The sequence below is a fragment of the Anguilla anguilla genome, chromosome 2 (assembly GCF_013347855.1).
Source record: "Anguilla anguilla isolate fAngAng1 chromosome 2, fAngAng1.pri, whole genome shotgun sequence".
In the NCBI taxonomy this organism is placed as follows: domain Eukaryota; kingdom Metazoa; phylum Chordata; class Actinopteri; order Anguilliformes; family Anguillidae; genus Anguilla; species Anguilla anguilla.
The window spans coordinates 335,589-353,636 of NC_049202.1; the positions used below are offsets into that span (position 1 = coordinate 335,589).

The 18,048-nt window shown below is 52.1% G+C and overlaps 1 protein-coding gene across 4 annotated transcripts in view; it reads left to right on the top strand.

The window, feature by feature from the left end:
- pald1a (phosphatase domain containing paladin 1a) overlaps window positions 1-18,048 on the top strand; it is a 69,555-nt gene that overhangs the window by 24,684 nt on the left and 26,823 nt on the right. For all 4 annotated transcript variants that reach the window (XM_035404479.1, XM_035404478.1, XM_035404477.1 and 1 more), the window contains 13 exons: window positions 60-220; window positions 790-865; window positions 2,418-2,569; window positions 2,952-3,048; window positions 5,070-5,174; window positions 5,636-5,731; window positions 6,111-6,245; window positions 6,332-6,448; window positions 6,776-6,955; window positions 7,074-7,271; window positions 8,056-8,196; window positions 8,682-8,753; window positions 9,049-9,189. In XM_035404479.1, coding sequence (XP_035260370.1) covers window positions 60-220; window positions 790-865; window positions 2,418-2,569; window positions 2,952-3,048; window positions 5,070-5,174; window positions 5,636-5,731; window positions 6,111-6,245; window positions 6,332-6,448; window positions 6,776-6,955; window positions 7,074-7,271; window positions 8,056-8,196; window positions 8,682-8,753; window positions 9,049-9,189 — 1,671 coding nt within the window. The remainder of the gene's footprint in view (window positions 1-59; window positions 221-789; window positions 866-2,417; window positions 2,570-2,951; window positions 3,049-5,069; window positions 5,175-5,635; window positions 5,732-6,110; window positions 6,246-6,331; window positions 6,449-6,775; window positions 6,956-7,073; window positions 7,272-8,055; window positions 8,197-8,681; window positions 8,754-9,048; window positions 9,190-18,048) is intronic.

The window sequence follows — 18,048 nt, forward strand, 5'->3', positions numbered from 1 at the left end:
GAGCTGCTGATGATGCGGTCTACCTCTCCACCCCCCCACCCACCCCCCACCCCCCCCAGTTGTGCGACTTTGCGAAACTCAACGAGAACGTGTACTACGTCTACAGCGACATCGAGCACTTCAAAGACCAGCCCCAGCACATCTCCATCGCCTGTGAGGAGGACATCCACGTCACGGAGGAGGTTTACAGGAGACCAGTTTTCACCCTGCCGTCCTACAGGTCTCCTCGCTCTGAAAGTGCCCTCATGCAGTTCACACTGCAGACCGCCGTGTCCTCCTGACCGGTGACGTGCATTCGTATAAAGGTTGAGTGTTTCTGGAGGAAGAGTACGTCTGCAGCCTCCAGTTTGTAATCAGATGACTGAGGTCTGCTTCAGCGAGGTGCAATTATCAACCTGTGTGCTTTACAGAGCAGTGTGTTGTATATGGTGTTAAAGCATCAATATGGGGCTTTTCAGTGTGTGTGTTTGGAGCCCTGTACCCATTTACTGCTTTGATTGTGTAGGTGGGTTTCAGTGTATTTCAGGCGGAAGTGTGTGTCTGTTTTGAGTGCCGGTTCAGATTGATTTGATAGCATTGTGCGAAGTATAGCCTAACTTCGGATGTGATTTCCTGGTGATGAAGTACAGTAAACCTGTAATCTCATGACTCATTGAAAAAAAAGCGATTTAAGTATAGCACGGTGTTTATTGGTCATGCTCAGGAAACGTGTTTTTACTGTGCAGTGTGATGTTCTGCTGCTGCTTCCTCTTCCATCTGTTCTGAAATGCAGCACTTTGTGTTTTGAAGGTATTACCGGTTACCACTGCCTGTGGAAGGTGCTCCCCTTGAAGAGGAGTTTGATGCCTTTGTGAACATTCTCAGGGTAAGATTCAGGCTTCCACTGAGCAGCGTGCTCAACCAGCGTAGAGCAGCCCAGCGTAGAGCAGCCCCACATAGAGCAGCCCAGCGTAGAGCAGCCCCACATAGAGCAGCCCCACATAGAGAAGCCCAGCGTAGAGCAGCCCCACATAGAGCAGCCCAGCGTGGAGCAGCCCCACATAGATCAGCCCCGCGTAGAGCAGCCCCACATAGAGCAGCCCCACATAGAGCAGCCCAGCGTAGAGCAGCCCAGCGTGGAGCAGCCCAGCGTGGAGCAGCCCAGTCCCCACAGCGCTGTGTCTGAGCGAGGGTGTTGTGCTCTGTGTCTGTGCTTTCCGAGCCTTGGGCTTTGGCTAAGGAGGGGATGTACTGACAGAATCTTCCGGAACGCCTGCAGGTTGTCACTCAGTGTGTTGGCTGGCAGGCCAAATTGGCTTCACACTCTCAACAAATCCTACTTAACAGGCTCTTTGTGTGCTATTAATCACCGAAGATTAGGATAGTTGTTAAAATGGAATAAAGCATAAAATGGGTAAACGCTGGTCAGAGTGAGTTTCCTGGCTCCTGAGGCCCAGAGCCGGCTCTCTCCAGCCCAGTCTGCTTTTCATCTCGACCCTCGAACCATTCCGTGGATTATTCCTTTTTTGGAATGATGGTATCCAGGTGACAGCCCAGCTCTTTGTCACTGGGGGAAGTGGAATCGTTTTTAAAAGTGTACACAAGTGATGCTATAAATCCCGTCTCATCCATCCTGTCTCCTTGACATGTTTAGTTCTGCTGGTGGAGTGCGAGCACACTGGCGTGGGATAAACGATGGTGTTTCACTTTTTCCGGACTTGGCCTTTAATTCCTTTAACTTATTCCTGCACTGCCTATTTCCTGTGTCAGATGGGGCTCAACAGGGAACATTTAATACCCTCAAAGCTCGGTTTTCAGGCACATGACATGTCTGTATATGAAACGGCTGGATGGCTGTGCATACCGGGCTCCCATTTTTACCACATTTTCGTAGTTTCCTGTGAATCGGTCTGATTTTTATACAACTGCCAACCATATACCATGCTGCTGATGTGACTAGCTCTCACAACAAACCCCACGGGGAATGTGACTTGTGTGTAAAATATGCATAATTTCAATTTTCAACATTCCTGAAGCCTCCCAGCATTCCCTGCCCTCTGCTTATATGGTCTCAGATTGAAACGAGAGTTTCTTTCCCTTTTTAACTTTCATTCCTTTTAACTCTTCATTTGACCGTTAGCATTATTTAAATCTCCGATTGATGTACTGGTCATATTGAGCAAGCGGCTAGCAATAGACATTTGCACATAACTCTGTGTTCAGTTGGGCGTGAGGCTGTTGCTTACTGCACTGCACTGAACTGTGGATTCAGGTTCTCTTTGTTTTCACTCCAGATGCTCACTGTGCTTTGCACAAAACAGTGAACTGCACATCGTGTCAGCATGGCGGTGTATTTCTGAAATCAGTGGTAGCTAACAGCTTATGATTCCAGCGGTGCTGAGGTTGAGTCTTACCCCCCCACCTCCCCCCCCATGCAGGAGAACCCAAACCTGCTGCTGACACGGGATGGGTCCAGACCCCTCCCCGCCCTGGTCTTCAGCTGCCAGGTGGGAGTGGGACGCACCAACCTGGCCATGATCCTGGGCTCTCTGGCTCTGTACCGACTGCGAGGCTCGCCTGAGGAAGCCAGGTAGGAGCGCACCTTTACAAACGTCCTCCGGGACTTCTGCGCATGCAGCCAAAAACGTATTAAAACCTGGCGTGAGCTGGTCTGCTCTACAGGTCAGCTCTGTAAGGGCAGTGATGTGTGTGGTGTACAAGCAGCACTTCGGTCCTGTTTATTACAACTTACACAGACTCTCTGGGTTAGAGGACTATTTACACAACCTGTGAGGTTTTGTGCCACATGACTTGGAGATGTTTTGGGGAAGTGCAAGTGCTCTATTGTGCTCAAATTGCTGGTTGATGTTGAAAGAATATTAAACCTAACAATTATGCTAAGTACATTAAAAATGTTGAATGTTCACATACAAAGATGTTTTCAACCCTAAGTATAGCTGTGTCGTTGGCAGAGCGGGTGATGCTGGCGGTTCGACGCCAAAGCCTCTTTTCCGGGTAATCGAGGCCTTAATCGGCAAGCTTCCTGACGGCCCGCAGGTCCTGGAGGAGGTATGAGGTCACTGACCTCCGCCCGTTTGCTGTTTTTCAATTATGCGCTTTGTGATAACCGCTCACACAGCTGACATGATGTAATTCATGTGAAATGCTCTCTCTTTGCCACCTGAACCCAGCACCCTCCCTACTGAACCAAACACCCTCCCTACTGAACCAAACACCCTCCCTACTGAACCAAACACCCTCCCTACTGAACCCATCACCCTCCCTACTGAACCCAACACCCTCCCTACTGAACCAAAACACGCTCCCTACTGAACCAAACACCCTCCCTCCTGAACCAAACACCCTCCGTACTGAACCCAAACACGCTCCCTACTGAACCAAACACCCTCCCTACTGAACCGAAGCCCCCTCCCTACTGAACCCAACACCCTCCCTACTGAACCAAACACCCTCCCTACTGAACCCAACACCCTCCCTACTGAACCCAACACCCTCCCTACTGAACCGAAGCCCCCTCCCTACTGAACCCAACACCCTCCCTACTGAACCAAACACCCTCCCTACTGAACCAAACACCCTCCCTACTGAACCCAACACCCTCCCTACTGAACCGAAGCCCCCTCCCTACTGAACCCAGCACCCTCCGTACTGAACCAAACACCCTCCCTACTGAACCATACACCCTCCCTACTGAACCCATCACCCTCCCTACTGAACCAAACACCCTCCCTACTGAACCCAACACCCTCCCTCCTGAACCAAACACCCTCCGTACTGAACCCAAACACGCTCCCTACTGAACCAAACACCCTCCCTACTGAACCGAAGCGCCCTCCCTACTGAACCCATCACCCTCCCTACTGAACCAAACACCCTCCCTACTGAACCAAACACCCTCCCTACTGAACCCAACACCCTCCCTACTGAACCCAACACCCTCCCTACTGAACCGAAGCCCCCTCCCTACTGAACCCAACACCCTCCCTACTGAACCCAACACCCTCCCTACTGAACCAAACACCCTCCCTACTGAACCAAGCCCCCTCCCTACTGAACCCAACACCCTCCCTACTGAACCCAAACACCCTCCCTACTGAACCCAAACACCCTCCCTACTGAACCAAACACCCTCCCTACTGAACCCAACACCCTCCCTACTGAACCCAACACCCTCCCTACTGAACCCAACACCCTCCCTACTGAACCTAACACCCTCCCTACTGAACCCAACACCCTCCCTACTGAACCCAACACCCTCCCTACTGAACCGAAGCCCCCTCCCTACTGAACCAAACACCCTCCCTACTGAACCCAACACCCTCCCTACTGAACCCAAACACCCTCCCTACTGAACCCAAACACCCTCCCTCCTGAACCCAAACACCCTCCCTCCTGAACCAAACACCCTCCCTACTGAACCCAACACCCTCCCTACTGAACCAAACACCCTCCCTACTGAACCGAAGCCCCCTCCCTACTGAACCCAACACCCTCCCTACTGAACCCAACACCCTCCCTACTGACCAAACACCCTCCCTACTGAACCCAACACCCTCCCTACTGAACCGAAGCCCCCTCCCTCCTGAACCGAAGCCCCCTCCCTAATAAGAGCCCTGCTGAACCACACTGCTCCCTACGGGGGCTTCCTAAAGCACTCTGAGATTTCTTAGCAACGTTTGATAAACGGAATAATTTCATATCATTTACGGCACAGAGCCATAGCACTTTGTCTTCTGTCCAGTTGTTGAAGCTAAGTGCGTATTAATGGGGTTAGTGCGTATTAATGGGGTTAGTGTGTGTTAGTGACCAGCAGAGGGCAGTGCGGATTCCAAACCAGTCAGAGAATCTGTGCATGTTGGAGCAGCTAGAACATGGCTTCGTACAGAGTTTCTGACGGCTTCTACTTTGGGCGCTGAAAGTGCTGCTCTTACTGGAAGGAGCAGGCTCTGGCCCTCCCCAGCAGTGCCCCCCCCCCCCCCCCCCCCCCCCAGCGTGTGAGGACTGTGCGCTCAGGCTCCTATCCGGCCTCCCACGCTGGTGTGACTCACGCTCAGCTCTGTGTGCTGCAGGTGAACAGGGCCATTGACCAGTGCTCAGAGATGCACGACATTAAAGAGGCCATCTACGAGAACAAGAGGAAGCTGGAGGGCATCGGAGAGGATTACCAGATTCAAGTGAGCTGTGCTGAAGGGTATATACTGTGTGTGTGTGTGTGTGTCTACGCTCACATGCACACACACACACACACACGTGTACATTGTGACATAAACATGTTTTTTTGGCTGACACAAAGCCCTGCTTTCAGGCTGTGTGAGTGCGTTAAGCCTGACACCCCCGCGGCTCTGTCCCACCTCACCCCCCACACCCCCGCGCTTCTGTCCCACCTCACCCCCCACACCCCCGCGGCTCTGTCCCGCCTCACCCCCCACACCCCGCGCCTCTGTCCCGCCTCACCCCCCACACCCCCGTGCCTCTGTCCCGCCTCACCCCCCACACCCCCGCGGCTCTGTCCCACCTGCTGGACACGGGGAAACAGAGCTGAGCTGCCTGAATGGCAGCGATATGAGAGCTGCTCTCCATTATAACCTGACTTCCTGTTTCCTGTGACTCTAACTGGCTCCCTTTCTCTCTTCAGGGAAGCAGCACCAAACAGTATTTCCTTCAGAGGACTCTGCAGAGTTTGGAACGCTACTTTTACCTGATAGCCTTCAATGCATATCTTCATGATCAGGTATTTTAAAGCAAAGTTCTGTTCCTGCTAATTCTTGGTGGCCCAACCCTGTTCCCATGCTGTGTTACGTACTTTTTAACGCATTGTCTTTAATCCTTTATTGACTCAGATTCTGCGTGTGTGTCTGCGTGGGTGCGTGCGTGTGTGTGTGTGTGTATGTCTGTGTGTGTGTGTGTGCGTGTATGTCTGTGTGCGTGTGTGTGCGTGCGTGCGTGTGTGTGTGTGTGTATGTCTGTGTGCGTGCGTGTGTGTGTGTATGTCTGTGTGCGTGCGTGTGTGTGTGTGTGTATGTCTGTGTGTGCGTGCGTGCGTGCGTGCGTGCGTGTGTGTGTGTGTGTGTGTGTGTATGTCTGTGTGCGTGCGTGTGTGTGTGTTGCAGTACCCTCTTGCCTTTGCGTGTAGCTTCAGCAGGTGGATGTGCGCTCGGTCCTGGATGTACAGGCTGCTCTCGTGCATGAGCGTGTCGGAGCTCTCCGCCCCGGCGGACCTGGTCACCAGGGGCGTGCGTGTGCTGGTGAGGCGTGACTCTGCCCAATTTCCCACTAGCAGCTGGCCGTCTGCGTGTGGGACCTTCATGCAGTAGCGCTCTCTGTCCTGCAGGTGGCCAACGAGTTCCTGGCTCCGGACGTCCTGAGCACGGGCAAGGAGATGAAGGTGGCCAACTTCCGCAGGGTGCCCAAGATGCCGGTGTACGGCATGGCCCAACCCAGCACCGAGGTCAGCGCCCCACCCCCCCCCCCCCCCCTCAGAGTCAGCGTCTCATTTCAGTACAGCGCCCCCCCCCCCCACAGAGTCAGCGTCTCATTTCAGTACAGCGCCCCCCCCCCCCCACACAGTCAGCGTCTCATTTCAGTACAGCGCCCCCCCCCCCACACAGTCAGCGTCTCATTTCAGTACAGCACCATGCTGAATAAAGATCGACTGATGTATTTGCTTCTAGCAGAGCTTGATAGGGTTGATGTGTGTTTGTTGGGATCTGCACATCTGGGACGCAGAAGGAGTCTTTAAAACTGAGCGGGGGCATGCTGGGGGCGGGGCTTTCAGGCCACGGGGACGGTGCTGGCGTACCTGACGGACGAGAAGAGGAGGCACGCGCGGGTGCTGTGGGTGAACCTGCAGGAGGAGCTGGTCCTGGAGGGGAACGGCCAGGTCTTCACCCCCCGAGAGCCGTCCTGCCCGGAGCAGCCCATCCCCGTCCTGACCAGCCACGCGGCGCAGATCGAGGCGAGAGAGCCGAGTTTTCACTTCCTGTTTGTTGTATTCGTCTTCCTGTTCATCATATTACATGTTTGTATGCCGGAATGTGCTGGAACCTCCTGCGTTCTCCCCCTCCCCCCCCCAGGTGCTGGAGACGGCGGTGAAGGAGGAGGTGCTGCAGGCGCAGAAGTGGCTGGAGGTGACGCTGGAGCAGGAGAAGCAGATGAAGATGTTTAAGAGCTGTGTGACCGTGCAGGAGACCTTCAACCAGCACAAGAGCGTGCACGAGGGCCTGGTGTACTCGCGCATCCCACTGCCTGACTGCTGCGCACCGCAGGAGGAGGTAAGGGCCTACTGCACCCCCCGCGTACCCCCCCCCAACTCTGTAAGGGCCTACTGCACCCCCCGCGTACCACCCCCCCCCCCCCCCCGAACTCTGTAACGGCCTACTGCACCTCACATCCCCCCGCCCCCCACGCTCCCATAATGGCCTTCTGCACCTGAGGCCCCCCCACTCTCACTGGGAGAACCCTAACACAGAATGTGTGAAGTGCAGCTGAGTGTGGTGTATAATCTGTGTCTGCACATCTGAGTGAGGTATATGATCTGTGTCTGCACAGCTGAGTGAGGTATGTGATCTGTGTCTGCACAGCTGAGTGTGATATATAATCTGCATCTGTGCAGCTGAGTGTGGTGTATAATCTGTGTCTGCACATCTGAGTGAGGTATATGATCTGTGTCTGCACAGCTGAGTGAGGTATGTGATCTGTGTCTGCACAGCTGAGTGTGATATATAATCTGCATCTGTGCAGCTGAGTGTGGTATATGATCGTCTGTGCAGATGCGTGTGGTATATGTTTGTCTGCGCAGATGCGTGTGGTATATGTTTGTCTGCGCAGATGCGTGTGGTATATGATCGTCTGTGCAGATGCGTGTGGTATATGTTTGTCTGCGCAGATGCGTGTGGTATATGATCGTCTGCACAGATGCGTGTGGTATATGATCGTCTGCACAGATGCGTGTGGTATATGATCGTCTGCGCAGATGCGTGTGGTATATGATCGTCTGCGCAGATGCGTGTGGTATATGATCGTCTGCGCACATTGATCCCTGCGTGTCGTTCTCAGGACTTTGACAGGCTGATGGACGCGATGAAGAGCGCTCTGGCGGAGGACTCGCACACGGCCTTCGTCTTCAACTGCCTCAACGGCAAGAGCAGGACCACCACCGCCATGGTGACCGCCACTCTCACCCTCTGGCACTTCAATGTGGGTCGCTCTCCTCGCCTCTCCTGCTCCTCCTCCTCCCCCTACTCCTCCTCATCCTCCCCCTTCTCCTCCTCATCCTCCCCCTACTCCTTCTCTTACTCCCCTACTCCTCTTCCCCCTCCTGCTCCTCCTCCTCCTCCTCCCCCTCCTCCTCTTTCTACCTCTCCTCCTGTAGACCGCCACGCCCCATACCTGCTTTTCTCATTCGTACACGTCGAGTTCACTTATTCTGATGATTTTCTGTGGTTTTTTAGGGTTTGGTATTTGAATTTTGTTTAATTCCTGTAATCACCTGCTTTGTTTGTGCTGTTTATCATTTTGTTTTCACGAAACGATGCAGGCATCAGCCTTGTTTAATTCATACACGCTGCATTCTGGTGATGCTGTGCTTTCAGTCTACTGTCTCAGTGTCCTCCTGTAGCCTGTTCCAGTGAAGTGCTGTTCCGTGCGCTGGATCTGAGTGTCTGTGTGCTCCGTCTCTACAGGGTTTCCCCGAGTTTGGCGATGATGAAATCGTCAGTGTTCCTGATGCCAAATACACGAAGGGAGAGTTTGAGGTAATGGTGCCTTTTCTGAGCGTGTCGCCCACGCGGCTGCAGGCCTCTGATCCCAGCGCTCGGGGGCGTCTGCTGCCATTTTGTTTCTGATTGTATCGGCTCATGTGTGTTTGTGTGTGTGTGATTTTTAGCGTGTGTGTTTGTGTGTGTGTGAGTGTGTGATTTTTAGCGTGTGTGTTTGTGTGTGTGAGTGTGTGATTTTTAGCGTGTGTGTTTGTGTGTGTGTGATTTTTAGCATGTGTGTTTGTGTGTGTGAGTGTGTGATTTTTAGCGTGTGTGTTTGTGTGCTCTGCAGGTGGTGATGCAGCTGGTCAGGCTGCTCCCGGATGGCCACCGTATGAAGAGGGAAGTGGACGTGGCTTTGGACACGGTCAGTGAGACCATGACCCCGATGCATTACCACCTGCGTGAGATCATCATCTCCACCTACAGACAGGTAGGGAGCTGTTCTGTGTGCGTGCGTGCGTGCGCGCGTGCACGTGAGTGTGAGTGTGTGTGTGTGCAGTGGAATATCTGTGTACACAGTTAACTGCTGCATATTTGGCGTGTGGTGCACAAACACAGCAGCAGTTCAGTTCATCCCTTAGGAAATATCTCTTTTAGGCAGACCACAGCCACCAGTGGGCGCTGTTGATCAAAATAAAAATGTGCCTGCAAATACAGTGGAACAGATGCCGTCTATGGTGCTGCTGCCTGGCTGCAGTCAAGGTTCATTGGATGCAGCTGTTGCGCTTAGATTGGAAAATGGAAACTTCTCCTGCGGCAGTAAGATTGTGATCTAATCCTTATTAATCAAGTTATAACCGCACACACATACATGCCTATGCACACGTGTACACGCACACAACACACACACGTGCACGCACACACGTATACACACACTCTCTCACACACACACGGACCCACACATACGCATTGGCCCACACACACACACGGAGTTTGCCCTCTGAAGGTAAAGCAAATACTTCTCCTATTGCTGTTAAAAGTTGCTATATAGATTTGTATTTGAGGATTTTGTATTGGAATAGTAGTTTCCTAAATCTGTTGTTCAATCACTGATCGCTTACATCTTTAATGTGACCAAGAACCTTTTACTGGAATTAAAAATATTTAAATATATTTTAAATACATTCTAAAGCCTAAATATGCCCAGTCTATGGCAGTGCCTTGCTGCCACAGAGGGAAAATATTTTTGGCTCAGTTTCTTGGTAAAAAATAAGATCCTTTTCTCATTATAACAACAAACAGACATATCCCATTATAATGAGAAGAGGATCTTGTTATAACGAGAAAAAAACATAGCCAATCAATAATTAGAGTTTGTTTACAAAAGGCCGATAGCTTGGATAATGGCTTGTGTGCATGACTTCAACAATTTTTACTTAGTTTTGGGTAGAGACTTTGCAAGAACCTAGATAACTTTAGATAGTATTGTGGTAAATGTGCATTCACCAGGAAGAAATCTGAAATGTATGGTGTTCTACGGAAGAGTCTATGTGAGCTATTGGTTTTCACCAAACAAATACTGTGTCATTCTGGATATGCTATGTGTATCGATAGCAGTAGCGATCATAATGAATATTTCAGTGTGAGAATAGTTCTCTGTAATCGCAGAATTGGATGTTGGAGAGCTACACTTTTTAACCAGGTGGTGTCAAACTGCCTTTTGATAAGTAATCAACCTGCCATCTTCACTTCAGAAGACTATATTTTCTTGTTATAGTGAGAGTTATAATGGGATTCGTGAGAATGTCATTGTAACAGGATGAATTACATTTTTACAAAAAAACAATTTCTCGTTATAATGAAAACTATTTCTAGCTATTACGTGATACTGAGCCGGAAATATCTTTTCACTATGGTTACAATGCGCTTCCGTTCCGGTTGACTTGACGGATGTGCTATATAACAAAAAAGCACAACTTAAGCCAAGTGGTGGCTTTGACAAGGTCATTTTCCCCCCCGCAGGTCACAGCTAGTTTAGCTGATCTTAAGTAGCTCTACATGAAGAAATCGCACATCTCTGTTGACGTGGTAATATTTAGTTCCCAGTTATTTCCGTTTAATTATTTTCTCATTTGTGGAGTGTTATCGGGTCCCGTGGCTCACTGAACTGCATGAACGCGTGAGAAACGCCTCCTACAACATGAGCACTGAGTATCTAAAGATCGATACGCCTCCTACAACATGAGCACTGAGTATCTAAAGATCGATACTGCATTTGGCAGTCAAATAAATGCAAATTAATGTTGAAGTAAATTTTCTTTTTTGGATTTATTGAAAGTAAATCTAAATAATTGTTTGAGTATTTACATCAGTCTGGCAATTTGTTGGAATGTGCAGTCATTGAGAAAAGATTTTCTGATTTAAGTAGAAAGGCATTTGAATATGTTGCTTTATTTATTTAAAAATACCTATTTGAAAGAACAGATAAAGAATACCTTGCTTCCTGTAGTCCACCAGGAAATCTCAGTGAGAAAGTGAGAATGGGGGACATGAAACTTTATTTAAAACGCTTGTTTTTGCCTGACTGTCTCTGAGTGTCTACTTGGAATGTAAGAGGTGAAGGGAACTGGTATACGAGGCACAGGACAATGTGAATATACAAAATACGTCTCTTTGTTTGAGGCAGTTGCTAGGTTTTGTGCGATGGGGATTTGAATGGCCCATCTGACTGCCTGTTTTCCATTTGTAATGCCGGTCCTGATCAATGCAGGTCTGTGTGCTGCGCGGGGTCCGGGGCTGGAGGAACCCTGCTCCCTCTCCGCTGCTCAATGGGGCTCATTGTCCTGCGCTAGGCCGTCTGTTAGCGTCGTCCAACAAAGCGCTGGGGCGCACGGCGGTCCTCCCGCTACCGGCCGTACCTTCCCCTGGACCCCCCCGCGGGAGGGGGGTGGGGACCGCGTGTGTCTGAGGGGCTCGGGGGGGAGGGGGAGACCGCGCACTCCGCTCCTGCCCGATTTAAAGCCGTTTTTGTCTTAAAGGAATACTACGCACAGCTCTGGAGTGAGCGTGATGAATGAGGGGGCTTTGTTCTTCCCTGCTGAAGCTGTCTGGGGCGATTATCTCTGGCTGGTTCTGAGGTCTTTACCTTTGACCCCTGGCTGGGCGGGAGGGGGGGGGGGTGTCAGGTTGGCACGGCTGGCCTTTGGCCTCCTGATGCTGCCGGGGCAACGCTGTAAACGCTGCCAGATGTGCGGGCGACCAGCGGGCCAGAGAAAGGCACATCCTGTTCCCCTCACCCCGCCCCCCCCGGCAGTCCCGCTCGCTGACAGGGCTCGGAAAATGTGTCTTTGATAGAGGGAAGTGTATTTTCACTCAGGCGAAAAAGAGCACGGAAAGGTTTAGGTGGTGGGGGAGGGGGGGTGGGGGGGGTCTCTTTGCTTAGGAAATATTAATGAAGGTACAGTAGGTCCCGCCCTCACTGCATTAGACGCAGAGCAGCCTGTCTGTGACCAATCAGGGGTCAGTGTTCCCCCACCTCCAGGGACCTGTCCGTCTCCTCATTAGAATTCAGATCGGTGAGCGCACGGACGGGACGGGGAAGAGCAGTGCCATTGTTTTAATTTCACTGCGTGGGCGTCGCCAGCCCCCCCCCCCCCAGGATGTGAGCTGGCAGGGCTGAGGCATTCAGGATGTGAGCTGGCAGGGCTGAGGCATTCAGGATGTGAGCTGGCATGGATTTCGAAGGGCCTCCTGGCGGTCCTGGCGGTGTGTTTGTGATTAGCAGGCTCCCCGCTGGTCTGTGTGAGGCTGCAGGCTGGTGAATCGCTCTAAAGTGCTGTCAGTGCGCTGGTTCAGGCGCCTGCTTTATTTGTGTGATGTAAAAGTGTGTGACTTGCAGAGAGCGGTGCGTTGTGCTGCGGTGTGAAGTCTGGAGCATCTCTGCTGCAGAGCCGTGGCTGAGGCCTGCCGAGGGGGAAAGTAGAAAAACAACCAAAATATTTAAATCAGGCGAGCGAGCCGCTGATGCGGGGCCCTGGGTCTGAACGGCGAAGTGGAAAAACATTAGTGGGGAAGGGGAGGTGCTGGGAGCAGGAGCAGGTTTCAGAGGGGAGGTGCTGGGAGCAGGAGCAGGTTTCAGAGGGGAGGTGCTGGGAGCAGGAGCAGGTTTCAGAGGGGAGGTGCTGGGAGCGGGAGCAGGTTTCAGAGGGGAGGTGCTGGGAGCGGGAGCAGGTTTCAGAGGGGAGGTGCTGGGAGCAGGAGCAGGTTTCAGAGGGGAGGTGCTGGACGTCATCAGGAGGCCGAGGAGGGGAGGGCGGGGAGGTGCAGCTGGGGGTGGGAAGTGGGGGGGAGGGGTGCTCTCCTGAGGAATCTGGAAGCCACTCTGTTCCTTTCGGAAACGTTACACTTGAGGACGAGGAAGATTAATTGGGAGGAAGGCCCACTGCGGCTTCAGACTGAGTTCATTTGGAAGTCCGTTTGACGCAAGTTGCCCAATTACAAAACTGGGTCAAGACTGGGGAGCAAAAGAAGGCATTAGTTATGCACACCGTCTAAGCGGCCAGGCAGGTTCTTAGGCTTTTAGTGCAGCGGGCTCTCCCCAGCTCCCCAGCCCCCCCAGCCCCCCAGCCCCCCAGCCCCCCAGCCCGTGTGATGGTCTTGTCAGAAATGAGCAGCTCAGACTCCCAGAGCGACCAGCTAATTGGGGTTCTAGAGCAGCCTCCTGCAGCTTGCAGTGATTTCTGAGAGATGTAGTTCGACAAAAGAAAATGTTTCATTTCAGCCCACTGGCACTCATAAACGCACACGCTTATCATTACCTGCCATTTTCAGCTGTAGCAGATTTGAGTCGATTTGCAGTGAAGCGCGAGAGGGAGAGGGGAGGCGGCCATGTTTAAAATGATGGTCTACCTGGGAGACATTATCACAGAAGTGATACTGCTGACCTTTAAATGCCACAGAAAAATGTTTCAGATTGAAGTGGAAGTACAAACTTTGGTTCAAATGTACAAAATGTGTGGAATGTGGAATGAGTGTTCCCAGAGCAAACAGTGCCAGGCATTACTTTAGTAATGTTTCTCCCAGCAGTGAGATATCCAAGGACGGGCATGAAATCGTGAGCTCTCGCGTGTGGAAATGATTCTGCAGTTTTGTTTTATGTAAACGTATTTAAGTGCTTCTGTGTGGGAAGAAGTTGAAACGGTCACAGAATGGCCTGTCCTCGTTTGTCTGAAATCGGTTAACTACAGTGTGCGTCTTGTGCATCAGATGTGTGCAGCGAGAGCTCGTGTGAATGGTACTCGATATGAGGCAGGTCTTCATATTACAGTTCATGTACAGTAAGGATTTTCCATTGGAAATTAGCCTAACAATCTGTTCAGGCTACTTTTAGGTGTGTTTAATGGGTGCCTTAACTGTGAACAACAACTCAGTACTGCAGGCTGTATCTGATCTGCTTTGGCTTGTTTAACTGGGTGTAGAGACTGAAGTCAGAAGCAGGCATTAAGAGCCACACCCCATAAACTGGTCGTAGGTAAGGGTAGACATGCGCTTGTGTAGCAACGTGGATATTTATGATCTATAATTATCATCTATAATAATGTGAAATATCTGTGGTCTCTTTTCCTCCCACGAGTCATTACTGTAATTTCACAGCCCTTCTCCTGAGTGCCAGTTTGCCGCTCACATGTGTGCGAGGCTTTGGGAGCTCTGAGAGAGACCCAACCACGCGGTGCAGAAGCATCTGGCTGTCTGCAGAATGAGAGCGGGTCAGATTGATTGCCTCCCCTGTGGGGGGGGGGGGGGGGTGTAGCCCCCTCCTGGGTGATGCTGATGTGTGCGGCCGGTGTGATTTAGCACTCAGGACAGGAGCTGCCTGTCACAGTGGTGCGTTTGTTCGTTTCTCGCGTTCCCCTGGTGACAGTTCGGTTGCTGCGTCTCTAAGCGGAGGCCTTGACGCGCTCATCGGTCACGGGATTGGACGCTGGTGTAATAACTCAGGACTGATAAAGGCATCAGCCTAATGAATGACCAGACCCCCCCTAAATAAACTCAGCAGGACAGATGGTGCTGTCTTGCCACCTCTGAAACTACATACATGGAGCAGCGAGGTGTAGTAGACCCAAAATTAGCTCTGGTTTTAATGCATGTGGAGCGCATGCTACCTACTGTGGCTTAAAGCTGGCCTGGCACTTCAGCTTTGTGAAAGATGGCATATAAAACAGTTATCCCTTAGTCATGTGTTTTATGTTGATAATATTACTTTTGTGTCAAGGTATGCCTTCCTCTAGGTATTATAGAATAAAGAATAAAGATGGAGTACAGGAAGTACTAGGGTGGAGTTAGACAGGTGGGGGGGGTTAAGGTCAGAGAGGTGGGGGAGGTGACTCAGTATTTGCAGCTATTCACACGCAGGTATTGGACGGATTGTGTGGCTGCCTTTGGCATGCGGTTTTTGAGAATAAAATAATAGCATTTTCTTTTAACGGAGCCTGTGGCTTTGCTTGTAATGCGCGTGGATAACAGACCCTCCTTTATCTGTCAGTGACTTAAGGGAACTCTGTAAACTCTGAAGTCACCCCCCCCCCCCCCCCCCCCCATAAATAACGGCCGTGCTCACATCCCCCTGTGAGACGGGCGCCCGGGCGGCAGCAGCTGGGCTGGCTCTGTGCACACCTCTCTAAAGGGATGTGAGACTGGCTCTGTGCACGCCTCTCTAAAGGGATGTGAGGCTGGCTCTGTGCACGCCTCTCTAAAGGGATGTGAGGCTTGCTGTGTGCACGCCTCTCTAAAGGGATGTGAGGCTTGCTGTGTGCACGCCTCTCTAAAGGGATGTGAGGCTTGCTCTGCGCACGCCTCTCTAAAGGGATGTGAGGCTTGCTCTGTGCACGCCTCTCTAAAGGGATGTGAGACTTGCTCTGCGCACGCCTCTCTAAAGGGATGTGAGGCTTGCTGTGTGCACACCTCTCTAAAGGGATGTGAGGCTGGCTCTGTGCACGCCTCTCTAAAGGGATGTGAGGCTTGCTGTGTGCACGCCACTCTAAAGGGATGTGAGGCTTGCTGTGCGCACGCCACTCTAAAGGGATGTGAGGCTTGCTCTGCGCACGCCTCTCTAAAGGGATGTGAGGCTTGTTCTGCCCTTGGTTCTAAGTGCGTGTGGTGGAACGAGCCGGAAGACAGGAAGTGTGCGGGTGCTCAGCGGGGGCTCTGGTAATGTCCGGGGAACATGCCCCCTCGCCCGTCTCCTTAATCTGTTTCCCGGGGGGGTCCGCAAACCCTGTTGGGGGGTGTAGGGAAAGACATGGGTTCTCCCGTCTCTGGGGCTGATGTTCCTCCTGGTTCTCCCATCTCTGGGGCTGATGTTCCTCCTGGTTCTCCCGTCTCTGGGGCTGATGTTCCTCCTGGTTCTCCCGTCTCTGGGGCTGATGTTCCTCCTGGTTCTCCCATCTCTGGGGCTGATGTTCCTCCTGGTTCTCCCATCTCTGGGGCTGTTGTTCCTCAGGGTTCTCCCGTCTCTGGGGCTGATGTTCCTCAGGGTCCTCCTGTCACAGTTTGGGAGGTCTGTTTTCGAGGCTGCCGGCGCTGATAGGTCTGGTCTTCCTCTCGGCGTTTTGAGAAAGCAGCGTCCCTTACCCCGGGCTCTGCACAGGGCTGTCATTTCCTCCCCCCACCAAACCTATCATTGCGCTGGTCTGCGGGCCCAGAATAACAGCACTTAAAGCCGAGCCGGAGTGTTTGGGCACGTCCCTGTAGCTGCGGTTCTGCTATCTGGGGGATTTCGCTAAGCCAGGATTGGGTTGCCGGAGTAAAATTAGCCGCTGGTGCGCGCTGAGCTCATTTGAGCCGGCGGGAATGACTCTGGAGTCACGCAGCCCGCCCGCTGGCTTGGATATGCAGCTCAGATATGCGGCTCGGATGCTGGCTCGGATGCGGCTCGGATGCTGGCTCGGATATGCGGCTCGGATGCTGGCTCGGATGCTGGCTCGGATGCGGCTCGGATGCGGCTCGGATGCGGCTCGGATGCGGCTCGGATGCTGGCTCCGCGGGCCCTCCGGTCATGCTGAGCGGTGCAGGTTGCAGGAGAACGTACGCGGTTTATACGTGAGCGCAGTGGAGGCTGGGCAGCACCTCGGGCAGAGAGCTGTGCTTACAGCGGCACAGCCACTTACTCTAATCAACCCCCCCTCCCCTATGGGTGGAACCACACCTCCTCCAGCGAAAAGCCACTTGGTGTGGCCTGGATTCGGGGTGTCGTGGATTCGGGTTGGCCTGGATTCGGGTTTGGAGTGGAACGATGTCACTCTCACTCTTCTGTGCTTTGCACAGTGGCTTTGTGGTCCAGCGCCAATAGGGAAGCACACATCTGTCAATATGATCTCCGCCTGGAAATATCTGTGCTAATTAGTATTTTAATTAACACTTAACAGCCAAGATCAATGAAAGCCCCGCCCCAGGGGTTGGGATAGGGGTTGGGCCTTTTCATCCTCCTGGGTGGTGTTTGCAGTGACCAGCCAGAGAGACTGCGGGAAATTGCGCTGTCTCAGCCAATAGCGCGAGAGCTTCTGCAGCCACCAGAGGGGAACTGTGCTGTCTCAGCCAATAGCGCGAGAGCCCCTGCAGCCTGCAGAGCGACTGCATTGGCCAGACCAGCAGCGTATTCTGTGTCTTCTGAAATGATGCGTCTGTCTCTGGGCCTGCTGATGTGATGCACTCTCCCTGCCAGCCTGTGTAGAATGCACACAAGTGTGCTTAAGGAGCACACTTTCATAACCTGCAGAAGGTTTGTGTGTGCTTTCTGATGAAGATGGATAAAAAAAGACATTTGAAAGGCTGTTTGCGTGATGCTTTCATTTCAGCCGATGCTGACATTTAAGACACACTTCCTCTCTGTCCCATTTCATGATGATCACATGCCGCTTCAGTATCGGGCTGCATTCTGACTGTGGAGCTGCAGCCACTGAAACGCTCCCGGCCGTCTGAAACTCCGATTAGCGGGAACAGATGGAGAATGAGAGACTGCGTGACGGACATTTGCTGAACTGCTTGAATCGAGCACATTTGCCTTTGCTGGTTATGAATTATGATATTTATTGTTCACAATGTGTTTTGTGTGATTTTTTAGTCAGCTGCACAAATAATGGGGGCTGTTGTGATTTTAAAAAGAGGAGCAGGTGTTTTCCGCTTTATTCAGATGGGGAGGAAGCAGAGATGGTCTCAGTGCAGAAGTTGCCATGGTAGCGGGCGGGCGGGGAGGGGCCGTGGGGTCCTGTGGACTCCTCCACACGTCTCACAGAAATAAAATGTTTTCCTCAGATTCAAAATAATTTTACAGCAAAAAGCAGGAGTGCATTTT